Source organism: Nycticebus coucang, chromosome 8, assembly GCF_027406575.1.
Source record: "Nycticebus coucang isolate mNycCou1 chromosome 8, mNycCou1.pri, whole genome shotgun sequence".
NCBI classification, from domain to species: Eukaryota; Metazoa; Chordata; class Mammalia; order Primates; family Lorisidae; genus Nycticebus; species Nycticebus coucang.
Window position 1 is genome coordinate 26,801,251 of NC_069787.1, and position 19,777 is coordinate 26,821,027.

The following is a 19,777-nucleotide window of genomic DNA, read 5'->3' on the forward strand; positions in this document are numbered from 1 at the left end:
ATAAAAGGGCTTGCAGCCTTAGGAAGGTTGAGAACTGCTGGTGTAGGGTATCAGAGACAAATGGGAACTCTAGGGGTTTTTAGGACTTCCTCTTGGTTTAAGCAACTCTGACTTTTGCGCATGTAATATGAAACAAAGTGGATTATTCAGAACTAAAAACGAGGGAGGGAGAGAGGGAAGGAAGCAAGAAGGACCGTGGCTGACTGTTGAAACACACAGGTAGCAGAGCAGATTTCAGTGGCCTGGAGGCCACAGTCTGGTCACATCCCGCAGACCAAGGAGGTCTCCGCCTTAAAGGCTGGTAGCCGGGGCTGTTGACGTCTTGGATTCAGTGGCCTTACAAGAAGGTTCAAAATGTGGAACCTCCTTCCTGTTGCTTAAGGCATGGTCATTTGTGTGGCAACTATTGGTGTCGCGAACTTAGGCATGTCTGCATTTGAATCTTCTCTGAGTCAATAACTCCCAGCTTCTGCCCCTTGTGAGGTTTTTTGATTTCTGTTTTTTACATAGAGAAGCAGGGCTTTTTCCTTGTTAACATCTCTCTTGTCCTCCAACCCCTTTCTGCCATGACTGTTCAACTGCTTGGTAACAGACCCAGCATCTTCACTGTCAAAAGAAGACTTGGTGATTGAGTAATACAAGGGGAAGAGAAAGGCTGTAGGTATCTGCGAGTACGTTTCTGTGCTTGAGAAATGTTACAGCGCGCACTAATTACACCTTCAGGTTTATGGTTGGAAACGCGGCAGGCTGTTCTGACACACCTATTGGACTCAAGCACCAACCTCTCTTTTCCCCCTGTTCCTATACTATTAAGTTTGCTCACTAAGGTTCATTGTTATAGTACATCAGTTAAGCTGTCCAAAAGAGGGCAATTGGGCAGTGACAAGACAAGCTCATGTGTAATGTGAAAGAAATGAATGTGGTGATGCATAAAGTGTAATCTTTGCAGTAACGTATCAGAGACACTGGTAGGTAATTCAACAGTCGTGGCATTGATTGATGGGCTTAGCAGGCTGCTGTAACTATAAGGCTCTGCAACATTAGGAGAAGCATATTTAAAAACTAAGGGGTGCTTGCATACATGCCCCACGTCACCTACATGTAAATATATAAACATTTCTGGAGTCAGGTTCTTGGGAGTAAAGTGAAGTATCAGTGAGTGGCACGTCCATCTCTTCCTCCATTGCCCCTCACCCACAGTGGCTCAGGAATTCAGTCATGTTGGACTACAACACAATTTTTTTTTATCAGAGAGATGATGGCTTAAAACTGATGTCATTACGAGGTTTAAATCAACTTTCTGCTTGCTTGAACATGGTCACCTGGGTATGGATGTACAAGGACAAAAAAAGGTTGATCAACGCTGTTTTGTCTTTGAGCCAGTGATACCTGGGGTTGTAAAATTGAGTTCCATGAACAGTAATCTGTCAACTGTCCCCACAACATACATTTTTTAGACCTGTGCCTGCATTTTCTTTTATAATGAAGGGGCCAGTTGTCCTGGAAAAAGAAATGTTGCAAGGTACTGAGGTTATCTTCTAACAATGCTGGTAATGCCCATTTCATAATGAAATCACCAGGATTCTTTTACATACTGTTCATGACCTTGATAAGTTAACCTTAAACATGTATGTAAATGTCGAAGTATAGGAATAGTTAATATTTTGAAGGCCTTTTTCCCTGAAGGTTTTATATTATGAAATAGAGGGGTATTTTTGTTGTTGCTTTGAAGGTTACTGTAGGGTCTTCTCTGTTTTACATAATTAGCATATCTGTTCTTCACCTTGGTCTTTTTGATCATCTGATCCTCCCTAGCATCAGGAATTTCATATAGGTAATTGGTAGGTAATTATTATTACCTACCAATTGTATTTATTGTTGCAGGATCGTTCTGACCTTTTAGTTTTTTAAATATAAACTCCAGGTAGGAGAAAAGTACAAGTTTGGTTATGTCCTGGCAATTGAAGTTGTTTAACATGGTGTTATTAGTCTTATTCTGCCATTTCGGAAGAAATGCATGCTTTGTGGAAATTTGGTATCCATTTGTTATCCAGTCTGGTGAGTGGACTAGCTTATCTGTTTCGATTCTATCATGAGATCTTGGCTGTCACAGAACAACGTGCTTTGGTAGATAGTATTCATTGAACTAACATTTTAATAGCACTAACAAGGTAGTGCATTGATGGAGGAGAGTGATTTGACTGCCTGTTAATTCTGATGAAATGTTCTTAAATGTAATTCTCACATTGCAGCTTGACCCAGAAGTACTGTTGCCGCCATTTAATGAATTACCATTTTACTTACTATTTTTCCCTGTGGATGATGAACCGGTTTTGTCAGCCCATTGGAATAAAAGGAGAGCAGGGTAATGTCAATGCGCTCTGTAGGTATAGCAAGTGGTGAATACATTGTCTTTGTCTTCATTAGCTGGAGAAAGACCACCTTTTAAAACATCTTCAAAGTTCTGCTGTTCTCGGAGGGAAAGTGTTAACACACTTGTTAGGACCCTGTTCTTATAGTCTTCCCACCTCATGTGCAACTGACCCAGAAATCAATTAGTTGGAGTTGAAAAATAGGCGGCTTGTTCTTTTCATGTGTGTACTCCCTAGAACATAAAAATAGGTGTTGACTTGTGTGGTTTTATATCAATTTGCCATCATCAACAGACAGTCCCATTCACTATTGTCTCCATTGAGTAAACAGCGGCCTAAGGGTCAGCCACGTTCACAGGTAATTGTTGGTGTACAGACAACAGGGGCAAGCCTGCTCACTGCAGACCCATCCCACCTGTCACTTTGTAAGGTGTTTGAAAATAACAGCCCAGAGGCAGCAGAACCAGACGCAGGATTGTGTAGGGACCTTTCCTGTTCTTTAATTTGCCTCTGAGGTTCAATTTCAGGAGACAAGTAATAATTGAATATGCCTAATAACTAAATGCTCATTTGGGACAAAATCCATCAAAATATAATTGGCATTTGATTTTTATGAAGGTAGAAGAAAACCTACTTGTCTGTCAGGGATGTGTTCCAGGAATATCTGACCACTTCATGTATCATTTGAAGCCTCCTATATAATATATATTAATTGCAAATACTTGAGTATTTGAACATTTTCCTGGACAACCGTTAGGAGAGACCAACTGTTTTTGTTAACGCTCCTCTCAGAAAGGCGGGGAAGGTTATTGGTCTGCTGTGCAATAATTTACTCCTCTTTGATATGCAAACGATCCACGGTGAATATAAAAAAATCCTATCAGACTCATTTCACAGTTCTTAACCACTCGGATTCTCTGGAGTCCATCGCCTCATTAGACCAGTGCTCTCCAATGCTGGCATAATTAAAATCTTTAACAGTTTAGCAAAGTAAAGATGTTTGGCTGATCACGTTGAGATGATTATCTATCCATTGTATTCTAAATGACAAAAATAAATTAAATTTAGACCTTGGCATTTTTTATTATGTGTTTCAAATGAATATAATGCACACAGCCTTCCTTTTTTAATTCAATACCTTAGGTTTGGTAAGAAACATGCCTGTTTCGGCTGCTGCTGTATAGTCAGAAAATGGCGGGCTTTCTAGGATAGCTGTGTTACAGTTGATTGAAACAATGAACTGCAATCCAGACATCCGATTCTAATGTGGAATTACCTTACGCTGTATGTAAGGGTTTATGATTTCCTTTCAGGGTTCTTTCAAAAGGAGTTGCTGTTGTTTGTTACTGTTAGTAGCATTCAGATCATTTTTCTGCTGTTTGTGTACGTGCTAGAATACGCATTGAGGTGGGATTTGGAAATCCTGGGCTGTAGAGGTATGCCACCAGGATAAAGACTACGAGGTCCACCATCGTGAGATTGACGTACTGGTTGTATTTCTTCTTGGGAGAAAATACAGATTGCTGCTTACTTCTTAAAACCCATGTCCATTTAACACTCTAAAAAACAAGAGGAACTTAGTTACTTAAAGTTTATTTTACATTTTCATTTTATTCTGCAATGGTTCATTACCACTGCTCTAAGAAGTGACAGTAATAATAGTGTTACTTGTATAAAAAGTTATACAGTTTTTCAGTAGACACATCCATCAATTAAGCGTGTGGTACTAGAAACCAAAATTAATGAGGAAGATAGGTGTGTTAATGAAATAATCATAGTATAATCAATTTGACTGTTAAAAGTTGAAAAGCATTTCAGGAAGACGATACGAATTCATAATTTATGTCTAAAAGTGATTAATAAAAACTATATTTAATAACAAAGCTATTTGTCATCATTTAAGACTTAAGCACAAAAATTATTCATTTTGTGGTTCGTGTTGTCATAATAGTCTAGTTGAGCAAATTTATTTTGAGCCCTTCTTTGTCTCTGAAAATAAGGTAACATCCATTTTTCAAAAATTGAGAAACAATATTTTGGACGGTAAAGGCAGGCATACTGCTGTCGCAAAGTAACCGTGTTTTGCATCCTTTTCATGAGTGTCTTTTATGTGTGTTGACAGCACTTCACCTGGGTTGCTCAGTAGGAGGACACACTTATTATTACCATATTTGCCTTAGTTGGGAGGGGGGGAAAACTGCGCACATCAAAAACCCCCTTAACACTAGGCTTTGTTTACTGACTCTTTGATTTAATTACTGTTTGAAGAGGACGGAATTAGCTGTTAATTGATTTAATTATCCAATTTGTTTGTTTCAGGCATGATTCCAACAGAATTGCAGCAGCTCTGGAAAGAAGTGACAAGTGCTCACACTGCAGAGGAAACCACAGGCAACAATCACAGCAGTCTGGACCTGACCACGACATGTGTCTCTTCCTCTGCACCTTCCAAGACCTCCTTAATAATGAACCCACATGCCTCTACCAATGGACAGCTCTCAGTCCACACTCCCAAAAGGGAAAGGTAGGGATGGGCCTCGGAGAGGTGTTCAACGCTGTCTTTAATCTAGGAGGGGTAGGTAGGTGGCCTTGCCGTGCCGTATCTCCGTGGTGACCCCTAAATGGGTCCGTGTGACTTGAATGTGCACATCATTACTTAAGAATGTGTTCAGTTTGGTTTGGGTGTGAAGCATCTCATCATTTTCACCTTTTCAACATGGAATTAGCACTTATGTAGATCTACTCTCAGCTGGGGAACCGGGACCGAAGTCTTGTAGTTAGTTCCTCTTTGGATGGCTTGGATTTCAAGGCTTCCCCGGGCGCCTTCTCCTGCCAAGTGCTCACCCCATACAAGCTGAATTCCTTGGCTCTAAGTGCTTTCTAAGGGGACAGTAGTGTCTGCTGGGGGCAATTTTAAATTATGGTTTTAGAAAATATAGAATTATGTTACTCTGTGCTGCTCCCCATGGCTGTGTCCCTGATGCCCGTGGTCTTTTCTGCAGAGATGCTGGGTAAAGGTTTGAGGGATAGAGAGAGGAAGGGGTGAGTCTATTATACACACACACACACAAACATACACAGCTTATTTTCTCTTGATCGTGGGATACGTGGTAGCATTGCCTTAAGGTACCATAAGGCTTTATGGTATTTTATTGCCGTGAGCTTCATGTGAATGGTAGTTGAAGCTGAGGTTGTTTTAGAGATCTGGAATATGTCATATTAGCATGGAGTTCTAAGAAAATAAAGCTGTTAGTTCATGTTATTTTATCTTAGCACCCAGAAGCATTAATACTGCTATTGAAATGCCTTTCAAAAGTAGAATATATTATGCTCCTAAAATTGAAAACTTTTTTCCCCCAGTTTACTATTTTTAAACTGTTTCCTATATAATTTCATATGTAGAGCTTCCACACACAAGAAGAAGAAAAGAAATCTTATACGTAGTGTGTGATAGTAGATGGCATTACTGTTCAGAAAAAGCAAAATCTGTATTTTGTTTTTAAATAAAACTGACTCAGTGGAAAATTCTTTATTTCTGTTAAGCAATTACAAATACAGCTTCATGTATTTCTCAAAATACTGAGCATTAGGGAATCTACTGGTTTGATTACATGTATATCTTCATGCCAGAGAAATATTTTTCTGAATATACCTGGAAATGCACACACTCACCTGTCTGTACGTTGAAGTGTCCAGACTAGGAGTGGTCACCAGAGATGAGGGCGACATGCGAGTTTTAGTTAGAGTATGCAGCTGTTCTCTTACGGTCATTTTGGCATTTCTGTTGGCAAAACTGAAAGATTGCATCAACCCCCTGGTTCAGTAGAGTTTGAAGACTAGAGTGGCGGGTGGAACCGAAGAGTCAGTTTGGAGCCACGGGCACAGTGTGGCTCCTGTCGTTTTCCAAAGTCAGGATGGAGATGTATGTCTGGAAGCCCATCTTAGTTCTGCTTTATAATCCCTTATAAAGTCTTTATTATTTTTCTTTCCAAAACGGGAAACCTTAGGTAGCATTAAAGAAAAGGTTCTAGGCTGTCTGTCGTCCTTTGCTGGACTTGCTTTTGATGTCCTAACCTTGATGCCGCCCACTTACTGCAGAGCGATTGAATTACATCCTTATCCATAGGCAGAGCAGGAGGCCGTTCGCTGAAAAATGCCGACCCGTGCACTTAAGGTATTTGTTGCAATCTTGTCAGCCATTGTGGAGCCTGCACAGATTTCCTGTGACACAGAAAACTCTTCTTGTTTAGATGCTCTGTGCTCAGTTTCATTGTAAAAGGTTACATATCTGCAGTTAGGTGATAGATTAGCTAGGAGGCAAGTGTGAGAAGAATAGCCCTTTTCATGTTTGGAGGCACATTTGGACAGTAAAAGGATCTAAAGCGACAGTCGAATTTCAGAAGACAATGTTTTAAATTTTTTTTTTCTTAAGGGTCTTCATTTGTGCAAAAGTTTTGCTTAATCTTTATTACATCACATGTAGAATGAGAATATGGATCAGAAATGCCTTAATCTGGATGTAAAAACAAGCTGAGTTTTTCGATAGTACATGCAAAAAGGAAGCAACTATGGAATTAATATGCCACTACTTAATCTCTTGAATCTCTCAGTTTATATTATCCGGTAGGTTTCTAGATGTGGCTAAATTAAAAGGACATTCTAGTCACCACATTTTAACTGAATGCAGCTAACAAGACAAATGAGCACCTTAAGTTTAAAGATAATTCCAAATTTTTAAGCTTATAGAATTGACTATTAAAAAATCATTTAGCTTGTTGTATATACAGGTAGTTCAAATGGAAGTTTTATGGCATCACCTTATTATGGTTCGTTTAAAAATCACATGTATGATATCCCATTGTAACAAAAAAAATGGCTTTTTTAAAAAAGGAAAAACTATCACTACAAAGGTGTTCTCACCTATACACTGAGTTGCCTGTTGTTTCAGGAATTTCTTGTCACTGCTTGGGAGAAGTTTTACCCCTCACTTTCCAAGGCATTTGTGAAATGTGGGGTGTCCGTAAAGTTCGTGTGTAATTTATTTTAAATATGAATAAGAAATATGACTTTCAGATTGCACAGGAATCTTATGGACACCCTCAATAGGTCCTTCCGAGTTCTTCTGTGACTTCTGTGTAATATTCTTCCCCTCCATGCTCATGCAGCAGTGTCTGAAGAAGAGCCCCTGCCATGTTGAAAATGATCTGGCCCCAAAGTTTCGCTCTCCAGTTAGCAGCTTTAAGATTCTTTCTGGAAGGATCTGGGAGTGCTGTATGTGAAAATTTGTTGGGAAAAGGTAGTATTAGGAGAACGTTTTCTTTGTTTTTTAATGTGGTGAGAGTGTCTGACGATCTCAACTGGGTAGTGTCTTTCTGTGCTATCTGGAAAACTTTCCCCCCAGCACCCACCCCTGCCGCATGCATCGTGATGGCTTCTCTGAGCAGCCGTTGTGCAGCGGCAGCAGCTCTGGGGTTTGGTGAGCTGCAATCTGTTAAGGAGATAAATAATGTGCTTGGCACGACACTCCTACTCTCCTCTTTAATTTGTCTTACACAGGGAAAATTATAATTAAATCATTCAGGGTAAACCCTTGAGTGTAGAGAAGGGAAAAAACACACTTTGGTGAAGATTGCCAATAGAAACCCACTTCCCTGTTGGGCAGGGTGGAGACATTTATCAATATTCAGCACTGTTATGGGAGGCGCGGCCCATGTGATTTGTGAGGCGGGTGCCAGCGCTCACATCAGGGCTTGTTACTATCCTGTCCCTGTGCAGTCACGGACATTCAGCATCATTAGAATTCAGTACTGGCGCTGTGCTTCGTGCTCTGATTTTCTCCTGGCAGTTTAATAATGTTTATTGTGCTGATTATATAGAAATGCATTGGTGCAATAAACATACCTCTGTTGCCAGTGCCTGAGAAAAGCCTGGTGGGGGGATCAAGTTCACCAGCTGAAACTAAAGGGGAGCTGCGGGAGGAAGCAGGTGCGCTCCAGCCGCCTCCTGTCACTTCACTCTACAGGAGCAGGGAGTCTTGACAAAACTCAGGCCTGGGGTACCTGTAAATATGACAATATTGTCTTGTTTCCTTAACTGGTCTGACTGTCTTCACTTTAGAAAATTCCAAGTTTTGGTGTGGGTAAACAGAATCAACAGAATGCAAATGAAACATTTATTAAAATGCTAAATTTAGTAAAGCCCTTTGAGCTTCTTGGATCAAAGCAGCTATGTAAATACAAATAGCAATTACTACTTAAGTAATTGCCTGAATTAAAATTCTAAATATCACATTACATTATGTTGCACTAGGGAAAGGAAAGAGAACGCGTGTTTAATCAGTTCCTTTTCTGTGCCAAGCACTGGCTAGACTCTAGCATGTGGAGCAATGTCTTATTTTATCCGCTTGACCATATGGGAAGTGGTAGGGATTATTATACCCATTTTGCAGATGAGGAGATTGAATCATAGCAAGTAAGTGGGTAACTGAGGATCATAGAACTGGTTAGTGGCATAGCCAATATCCAAATTCAGGTCTGTCTTTCAGCTCATAAAATAGTAGTTAGAAGTATTTGTTCAGCTTAGAAGTTGAATACTAAGTTATAATGAATTTAAATCGATGTCCCTAAAAAGAAATTTTAACTTTAAATTCATTTCAAAAACACATTTATTATCCTGCTTTGTGTAAATCACTACATTTAAATGAAAATACCACAGTCCCCTCTTCTGTGGTAGATATAATATTTACTAGGTCCTTCATGAAGATGGAGGTGGCTTTACCAAATGTAAATGGTTTATGGTCTGAAACAACACATAAAGAATAAAAATGAACCCTGGGCAGGATTTACACGCAGGCACGTACAAAACAAGCCTCTCCTTCAAAAGTATCCCCACTTCCCCTCCTCCCTTATAAGTCTTGCTTTTCTTCATTGAATAAATCATATGGTGGTTATTCTATTTCAGCTGTCCTCTTTAGTTCAAATGAGGAATTTTCTTTTTATCTTTTTTTCTCCTGATCTTTCCCAGGTTTTTGCTGTCAGTTCAGCCACCACTGGTAGATGTTTTATAACTTGAGTATTTCTCAGATCCATCGCTTTTCTAAATATTTGTTCCCAGGTACCCTTAAAAATTTGGTGAAAGAGGTTTCTTTAAACTTTGCAAAGATTGTGGTTGTATAGCCCTGGCTTTCTTTGAGGGATCATATTGTTCTCAGAAACAGATGACCCAGGCTGGCAGTTTTCTCGCTGAGGTCCAACCTGCCATCTTTCCAGTCACGTCATCCCTTCCTTCTTTTCCTTCTCATTTATTGACCCGGCCCCATGTATTCCAGTGGCTTGTGTTTCCCGCACTCTGTTGTTGGCAGCTGCCTTCAAATAACCCCAGAAGGTCTCTCCTGGCTTGTAGATCATTTCACTGGATACACAGTCTCTGTTTTTGATTTGTGGCCTCTTGACAATTTGCTGTGAATTTGACTGTATAACAGTAACATTTGTGTTTATGGGCCCTGCTGTTTTCAAAAAGCAAAGAACTTTAAATTTCAGCATACCTGGTGTTTTCTTTTTTTGAATTAAATTTTGTATTGATGAATGAATGTTGGTCCTCTTGGTTTATTTGCTAAAATTCTACAAGTTTGTTTCCAGAACAGTTATAGATGCACAGATCTTTAATTTTTGCATATTCTTATTTAGGGCTTATTGAGCCAGAAATTTAAACTCTAGCTCCATTCACTCTAAATACCACTTCCTTACTTCAGTTTTTTTCCCCCAAAAGTCAGGTAATTTGTTTTGTATTTCTTTGGAATCCTAAATCTTTTTCTTTTGCATTAGAGCATTTTAGAGAACCTGTGGCCAAATTGTCCCAAAGTTTATTCAAAATCGTTACGGCTACTTCCTGCCAATATATGTAGAGGCATTAAAAAAAAGTATAACAGAGTGCACCAAATTATGTTCCGCCAGCTAAATCTGGCACACTCCTTATTTTTTGTACGTGAAGTTTTATTGGGACACAGTCATGCTCATTCGTTTGCATGCTATCTGTAGCCATTTTCACACTGTAATGGCAAACTTGAGTAGTTGTCACAGAAATCACCTGGCCCCCAAAACTAAAATATGTACTCTCTGGCCATTCACAGAAAAGTTCCTGACCTTAACCATTACACCAGTGTTTCTCAGATTCCCCAAATACAAAGGGTATTTGTTAAAGACACAGCATCCTAGCTAGGCCTTTCTCGTGAAGACAAAGCCTCTCTTGGTCTGAGATGGGGTGTGAGAGTTTGTATTTATCATGCATACCCTAGATTCTTGTTTCTCAAAGGCTGCAGAGAAGCAGCTTTGTCATGATCTGGAAACTTGGTAGAAGTTCAGAGTCTCAGGCCCTACCCCAGACCCACTGAATCAGGATCTGCATTGTAACAGGATCCTCAGGACTTGGTATACACATTCAAGTTTGAGAAGCAATCTGAATAGTATGTTTAGTTTACCTGGGTTTTGACATTGTTAGAAAGAAAAAAACTTTTTTCCAAGTATTTGATGAACATCCAGACATGTGCAGTCTGCAGAACTAGCAGCTTCACTTTCCCGGATGACTCTGCTGTGAGCCAGCAACCTTGAAGTGGTGTTACTGGGAGGATCAAACTCGGTTTGCTTCCTTGCTTTAGGACCCACCACAAGGCCTTGAATTGAGGTTCACTTCTTGGCTCTGCTTGGCTGTGTGATCGTGGGCAAAAGACATAACCTCTTTTAGGGTCTGTTTTCCTGCTCTCTAGGATGGTGATGCTGGTATAACTGACATTCATGTAACAGCTACACTGTGCAAGACACACTTGCCCAGAGGCCTGGAGACAGGGCTTGATACCTCACTGATTTTCCCAGCTAGTCCCCACAGTGACCCTGTGGGGAAGACCATTGTCCCCTTTGCACAGATGGCAGAGCTGGGACCCAGATGATTTTATCACTTGGACAAATCATATAGCTAGTTAAGATCACCGTGACCCTCAAGTACCTGCAATGACTGCCATATTCAAGTGGTTGCCAGGGGAGCTGTGCATCAGAACCACCTTGGCTCCCACCCAGACTTTTGATTAGAATCTCCAGTGGGTAAAGCTCAGAAATCAAGGTCAGGCCATAACCTCTAAGAGTTATAGCCTGGGACCAGTCCTATGTGTATCGCTGTAATTTGGAGGAAGCCCCAAGAAATTTCCTGTTTCCAGCTGCCTTGCCCTCCCCCCCCTTTTTCCCAGGAGGTGAGGGGCAGTGGGGAGTATAGCGAGTAGGCTGGGCCTGTCTCATCAGGTGTGGGGGACCAGAAGGAGAAGTGGGCGTGGCCAGCTGTAGGGGCCTGACATGCAGGTGCTTATTTTTGCTCCACAGCAGACTCCTGGCAGCATCACCTGTCTCATTAGCTATCTGTAGAGGAAGTAACCTGTTTAGGGCAGAAAAAAGTTCCTGCTTATGTCAGAAAGAAGTAGCCCTGGGGGGATGATCAATATTTTGTACCCAAACTGTTTGGTGTTTGGCAGCCCTCATGCTTTGCAGAGCTATGATCTGTTTGTCTCATTGCTTTCAGATCAATCGCTTTTGGGCCTTAAAATTAGAAGGGAGGACTCTCCCAGAGCAGCGTGGCGTGGTACTGTGTCACTTCTTGCCACACACACAGGCAGGAGGGCAAGAGAAGAAAATCTTTAAAATGTTGGCATGCCAAGAAAAAAAAATGTTAGCATGCCATAAGGGAAGGGTTTATGGGGTTTTTTTGGCTGTTCACTTTGTGGGGTGATTAAAAAAAAATTCAGCCATTATTGTCTAACAGCTGTTGTTAAAGTGCCTTTTACCATAACACAGCATCATTAGACTCTATAAATCTTTTTCTATTTATTGTGTTTAAATGATAAATGCTTTCCAATAAAGCGACATCACTGGCCTGAAGAATCATGTTCATTTTATAGGTTTTTCTTAAATTTGGTTGATTTTAATTTTTTTTCCTGGGATGTTGCATAATATGAGTTTTAGCCACAGGCGATTTGATGTCTGATGCACCAGATTTCACACCCAAAATAATGCTTGAACCCTGATTCTTTCATCTTGAAGGGTAAACATTCTTTTCTGATGAGTTGCTGCTGCTGATGTGGGTTTTCTGCCAAATTCCACTGTTGATACCTAACGACTTTGCAGGTGTTTGCACTTGGGTAGAGGGGCCTGTGACCCCCTCCTCACAACTGTGCCTTCCATGTCCTGACACTTACTCTGCATCTGGGGTGCGAGGGAGAAGAAGTGGCGGGAGCAGGAGAGCCAGCCTTTTAGGAACACTGATGGTTTTGTCCATGGTCCTGGGTCTTACCCTTTTACCTGTAAAAGGTTTTTGTTGAAATGAAAAGGTAAACTGCTTGGATTAGATGAGTAAACATCTTTATTTGATGGATATTGGAACCATTCGAAAGTAGAAATGGAAGCCAAGGGCCTCCATAGGCAAGTGGCTTTGGAAAGTCCTGATGTCGATCTATTTTGTATAAGGGACAACTTGGAGTCGTAAAGCTCTTAAGCCAATATTGGGGCCAGATGAAGGGTTACCTATGCTGGGGACTTAAAGGAAAGTCATGTTGCTCCTTTTACAGTTCACAAAGATGCTTTTTTGCACTGTTACTCTGTTCCGTTGGTTGGTTGGTTTGTTTTACACTGCTCTTTTGCACTGATGTTAGCCAATACCGTGGCTCTGTGGATCCTTCCAAGGGAGCTGCCACTCTGCAAGCTGGCTCACTGGGGCAATGCAAACGAGTGCATTACATATGTACAGCGTTCCTAGAGTTCTTTATTCCACACCCCCCGCCCTTTGTAATCAGTCAAGGCCTAAGTATATTATAAACTATATTTTCCTCATTAAAACAATAGTGGAAGCTCACAAAGGGAAATTGTTAATATGTGTTCCAGCTTGTCACTTCTGCCTGTGTGAATAAAGAAGATAACTGTTCCTTTGGGAAACTATTTCGGGAATTGAGCAACAGATATGCTAGCCAGAGAATTCTCTTAACTGTAATTTTCCTTTTTGTGTGTACTCAAAAATAACATCCTGACGGGCTCCTCGGTGCCGCTGCTCACACAGAGCACAATTGCCACAGCCCAGGTGGTGTTAATGTAGGACAATCCCCCCGGGCACATGTCGCCGAGAGTTGTACAGCTTGTTCAGTGCCTTCATCCATATGGCGATCTGTCCCATTCACAGAAAGGCGTCGGGGCTGCGCCGGGCGGGGCCTGCGGTCAGTGCCGTGTGAAGAGGAGGCTTCCACTGGCAGCAGCGCTGGTGTGCAGCCTGCTTGTTGTACATCTGAGTGATGACACGTGCACACACACCGCACCCCCAGCTGAGAAGCAGTGCAACAGCAGCCTTGCCAGTTTTCTTACCCCCAACCCCCTTTATATTTTCAAAGCACATGGTAAACTCAGCAGGTATAATTCTGGTACATGAAATACACTTGGTTTACAGAAAGTCAGTTAAAAACACACGTACACACCTTTCTGGGGGGTTGTTCATGGGTGAACTCAACTTAAGGACTGCGTGCTTGTGCTGGAACTCTTCTATAAACTGTGGGGCGAGGTTCTCTCTCTCCCTGCATTTTCAGCTGTGAACACTATTTTTCTTGTCCAGTTTGGATTGTTGGGCTCATATTTTTGGGTTTTAAATCTTAAATGGAAGAAAGAAAAGAAAACCATTATCAGCCTCAGAAACTTAAGAGTAAAACACTCCTGGGAGGTGTTAGAAGTGCAAAGAGAGAACCAGGAAAACAGACATTTCCCAGTGAATGGGCTGAGAAAGAGGGACTTTTAAAAAAGGCACTTTGGAAAATTTACCAGAAGGCAGAGCGGGGCTCTTTTTATATATACCCACACGTTGTTCTGCTTTTGTGTAACTATTTGTGTTCTTGTTTGGTAAACAAACAGGCCCCATAGCAACTGTAGCTGATGGTATTTATACTACCTGTAAGACTTCCCTAAACAAATAGACAGACATTTATGACCTTCAGATCTCATTCCTTTATAGTCTTTAAGGAAATCAGTGAAATGGCAGGCTCACCTCTTTTTCTTTCCTTGCCTTCCCCTCCCCCCATTTAAAAAAATACTTTGAGATGTGTTTTCAAAGGAACTTTTGTCTATTGGGTATTTTACATCATGGCTGTAACATATTGTGGCGAGGGAGAGAAAACCCTGTCAGAATTTGTGTAAATGATGTGATATTTGCTATTTGCTTTCAAAGGAGTCATTTTTGTCTTTGGTGGAATTCCAAGTCATACCCATCCAAAAGGCTAATACTCCACAGAAATCATGACCCGAGACCTGAGAATCAGGCGGGTGTCTACAGCTCTGTCGCTACCTTTATGTCTGAAATATGATAGGAGAGAACACCCTGGTATATACGAGCCCCTGTATTCAACTTACATTTTTCCATATGAGTCATATTTATGACAAGAACAAGATGTCTCGTGTTAAAGATCAGCGTGAGAAACAAATGGCAGTTTACTTTAATTAGAAAAAAATTGACACCAAGAGCTGGAATAATCCAGCGGCGTTTGAATAAATTAGAGGATTGTACAGACAGAACTGTAAAGAAACTCAACAAGAATAAATGGGAAGTTGTCCAGAGTTCACTGAAATATGTATTCCTAAATGGGACAGAAGTCATCAGACAGTTCAGCAAAACTTGAGCGAAGTCTAACAACAGGGCAGGTGCCCTGCTGGCCCTGGGGATACAGCTGTGAGCTCCATAGCCCTCTGGGAGTTTACTTTGCTGTAGTAGAGAAATAGTATGAACAAATAATTCACACAATAAAGAAATAGTTAAATTATGGGGGGAGAAAAGCTGGAAAGGGACTAGGGCACGACCTCTCAGACAGCCTGGAATAGTGAAGATGGAGGGAAGGGCACTCCAGGCCAAAGGCTCAGCAAAAGCAAAGGCCTAGCCCGGGCCTTGGTTAGTGTGGGGTGACTGTGTTGTATAGTGGCGTGTAGACCCCAAAACTGGACTGCGGAATCCAGGCCGCCCGCATAATCTTGGTGTGCCCCAGTTTTCCATTTCTAAAATTAAGCTGTGAGGATTAAGCGAGTCAGCATATGTTTTAGTTGCTGGCACATAGTAGGTTCTCAATAAATAGTGACTGTGATTGTTAGTTATTAAATATATTTATTCATTCAAACCACATTTATTGAGCATTTATTATGTACAAACTATATAGGTTCTGGGAATTAAACGATGACTGCAATATAGTTCTTCCCTGTCAGGATCTCACAGGCTTCTCGGGGGCAGATAACGGTGGAATTATCACAGTGTGTCGTGTGAAGGACAGTTTATCTCTCGTTGGTTGCTGAATCCTTGTCGTCCAATATGGCCAGCCTGGTATGCAGTAGGTGCTAAATTTCATGGCAAAGACTAGATGAAATGTGCAGGAGAAAGTGAGCTAACGAGATGTGAGAGGTCAGGGACCCACTAACGGTAGTCCTGTATTTCCCACACTGTGAGAGGACCTGATTAGCCTGTCTCAGTACCTGTAGTGCTCCAAACAAGGGCGGAATGTTGGGCTTCTTCTAAGAGTAAGTCTTGGTCTTTAACTGTGTTAGAGTCACCTGGAGGGATGGCTACAGTACAGGTCGCTGCCCCCCACCCCCTTGGTATACTAAGGGGGTACAAAAATTGACATCTTTAACAAGTTCCCAGGGACCATACTTTGAGAACAGCCTAACTGATGTCCTTACGGTGTTCAAAGTGATGGAGAAGTGACCCGGATTACTAATCTGTAGGAAAATCTGGGTTTCGGTGTCATTACTCATCCTTTCAAAGAAAAAAGTCCTCAAGACTGTGGCTGAGTATATTTTATGGAACAGAATTTCTTTGGAAACTCTTCGATATTGGCCTTTAAGTCATTTGTAAGTGCTCTGGTTTAGTACCCTACACTTTTTGTGTGCGGGGCGTGGGTGGGGGTGCTTCTCTGTCTGCTCTCACGTTATTCCCGTCAGCAGCTGAGCTGCTACTGATCCTGCAACACCCAGATCGTATATTGCAGCACTTTGTTCCAGCCCTCTGTTCAGTGACCGTTCTCTCCTCATCTAGAAAACCGCAGAGCTCTTTCAGAGTATGAGAACATATTCACAGTCACAGTGGATGCCAGTGGCCTCCAAACCAATTAAATTATTCACTCCATCCAGTATAAAAATTTTGAATATGTGTCCCATTGGGTGTATTTATTAGTCAATTTTTATGTACATGTTCTAACATATTACCTATGTTATAAAAATTAGAGGCTGAGAGGGTGATCATGATATCTATGTATACATGCGTGTATATTACGTAAGAAAGTTCTTATGTTAATACATGCATACAGAAATTCTAATGTGTTATCACCATGGATCATATAGACATCCGAATTAAAAGACTCTAGTCTCGGAACTCAAATGCTTGTCCCAAAGTAGGTGTTTAATAAACCCGTTGAACTAAATAAAGGTAGAGAAGAGTGTAATCTGGTGAATGTTAATGAGATGTCTTATACTACAGAGAAATAAAAGTTATTACATAAAATAGGGAGTAATTCTAAGGAAACATAAAAGCAAGCAAATGGCCTAATGGTTTTGAGCCACTTTTGGGGGGGCTGGGGGGGAGTTAGTCTCACTCTGTCACCCTGGCTGGATGGAGTACAGTGGTTTCGTGATAGCTCACTGCATCCTCTAAATCCTGAGCTCAGGTGATCCTCCTATCTCAGCCTCCCTAAGTGGGGGCTACAGGTGCCTGCTACCATGCGTGGTTCATTTTTTTTAATTTTTTATAGAGACGGGTTCTTGCTACATTTTGCAGACTAGTCTTGGAACCCTGGCCTCAAGCAGTCCTCCCACTTCAGCCTCCCTGAGCACTGGTGTTGCAGGTGTGAGCCTCCATGCCCAGTCCCATTTTATACCCTTAGCTTACTTGTCCTTTCAGCTCCTGCTTTTTGGTCTGGCACTTAGTCATGATTCTTCTGCTTTTGAAGTTGACGTAACTCTGGGAAGTCTTCTGTTGACTTCATAGCGTATTGGGGAGAGGGATGAAATAAAAAAGAGTATGTGTTGGAACTTTGTTTATGCTCATTTCCATTTTGGATCTTGTTGGTTCCTCTGACTTAAGGATGAGGCTCCACGGAGATCTCGTGACTCACCACTTGCACTGAGACTGTCTGCCTAACGGTGTTAATAACTTCTGGATTAGGGGGTCTCTGTGTCTGTATTGATACAGTTGCTCACACCACTCTTTGGAAAGCATTCTGTTTTCTTAACGAGATCCCAGCGTTAATGCTGCTAGTGGTAAACTCTTAGTTACAAACTCAGAATAGCCCTTCCTGGTGTCAGGAACAAAAGCTGGACCTCTGCCTCTTCTGTTCTTCCCCTTTATTTAGTCCTTCACTCATCGCCTTGCAGATACAGGCAGTCTGCCTTTGTCATCACCTGTTCTGTGTTTGGGACTGTGTTGTGATCCAGATACATCTAGCAGCCCCTGATACGATAGCTCTAGTTCCCTGTTCCGCTGTCCTACGGTGCCATAAGCTCCTGGTGTCCGGGAGTCGAGATGGCATGTTTTGCCCAGTGTAGCTGCAGAAGAGAGATGAGGCGGGTTGGTGATACAGGCAGTGAGGAAAGCACCTGCCCAACTTACTACCTGCCCTGGCACCAGGCCCCCATCTTCTTCCCATTGGTAAAGCGGACAGTTGCTAGTCACACATGCTTAGTCTACATGTGAGATGCCCCCAGACCGTCCTGAGTGATAATTCTAATCCCAACAGCTTCAGACACACTGCTCCGTGCTGCTGGAGCCTTTGTGGATTTTTTTTTTTTTTTTTTTTTTGAGACAGAGTCTCACTCTTTTCACCTTAGGTGGTGTCACGGCATCTTGTCATGGCATCTTAACTCACAGCAACTTCAAACTCCTGAGTTCAGGCGATCCTCCTACCTCAGCCTCCCTGTAGTTGCTGGGACTACAGGTGCCCACCACAATGCCTATTTTTAGAGACAGGGTCTTGCTCTTGCTGAGGCTGGTCTCAAACTCGTGAGCTCAAGCGATCCACCCGCCTTAGCCTCCCAGAGTGCTGGGATTGCAGATGTGAGCCACAATGCCTGGCCTGCCTTTCTGGATCTTTGTCCCGTAAGAGCACCATGATCCAGAGGCTCTTCCTTCCCCAGTGAAAATTCAAATTAATTTGTATCAGTGTCAACTTAGGAAGTTAATCTAGCTGAAAGGCTGGATGGATGTTTTTGAGGATTCTTCATGAGCTTTTTGTACCCCATTATCATGAGGTTTGCTTTATCTGCTTATATAGTTACTTATATTATTTTCTGAAGTCATTTTTAAAATTTAAGCAACGTGAGCCTCACCCTGAAAAGTGTTATCTGTGAAATCAGAGATCGGAGATGCTAGATGTATTTTTGTCTAATACAAATTATAATAAATCTGCAAGTCTTTGAAAATACGTGTTCTTGCCCCATCTGACATTGTGGGGGTCATGGAGTGTGTGCATATTACGTGATGGGATATTTTGACAGGATGTTCAGTAAGAACACTTAACTGAATACCATGCCAAATGGATCAAAACCTGCCTTCCATGGCATACCCTAGTTCCTAAAAAATTCAAAACTCTCTTTTACCTTAAAAACTCTATTCATGACTACTTTTTCATACATATTTCCTTTACTTTCTGTTGTAAGAATGCTTAAAGCAGACCTAAAGTTTGAGATGCTGTCAAACCCATGGTTTTCAACAGTTTACTCGGGTATATTTTTTGATCAGTGTAATATCTGGCAAATATTAATCACTGACCAAATCACTCAACAGATCCCTGCTCATGTAAAATTGGTGTTTGATAAATAGAAAACGATCTTTTCCCTGTACTAGCTCCCTTCAGCCTTACTTGTATTTAAAAAGAAATAACAGCCTTGCACAAAGTTATTCTTAAATAACTTTGGGCCAGCAAGCATTTTTGAGAGTTTGTAGCTTTACTTGGTGAGGTGGCCCAGTATCATCCGTTTCCATGTTTATCTGTCTCCACCTTGCTTTTCAACTCATAATTTGTAGAGAGGGCACCTCAGGAGTATTTCTTAAAGCACCAGCATTTTTCGGTCAGATACAGATTGGGGAACTCCCAACATCCTTAATACACAAACTGTGGTCCATGACCTAACAACACTGGCATCACCTGTGAGCTTGTTCAACATGGCATCATGGGTCCTACCCCACGATAAAGTTTGAGAAGCACAACTCTAGGAATTGCAGTGGGAAAGGAAGGTTGTATGTCTTTACCCCTAGACATAATTCTTATAATCTCTTAGGCCCAGTCAACCTTCTTTGAGCCATTCTCCTGGCATTCTCAATTTTTGGTGTATCTGCATATACGTATACGTATTCCTACTATT

General features: G+C 41.5%; 1 protein-coding gene across 16 annotated transcripts in view; it reads left to right on the forward strand.

The window, feature by feature from the left end:
• The window catches only part of FOXP1 (forkhead box P1), a 616,360-nt gene that overhangs the window by 529,839 nt on the left and 66,744 nt on the right, over positions 1–19,777 (forward strand). For all 16 annotated transcript variants that reach the window (XM_053600815.1, XM_053600814.1, XM_053600806.1 and 13 more), the window contains one exon: positions 4,692–4,896. In XM_053600815.1, coding sequence (XP_053456790.1) covers positions 4,692–4,896 — 205 coding nt within the window. The remainder of the gene's footprint in view (positions 1–4,691; positions 4,897–19,777) is intronic.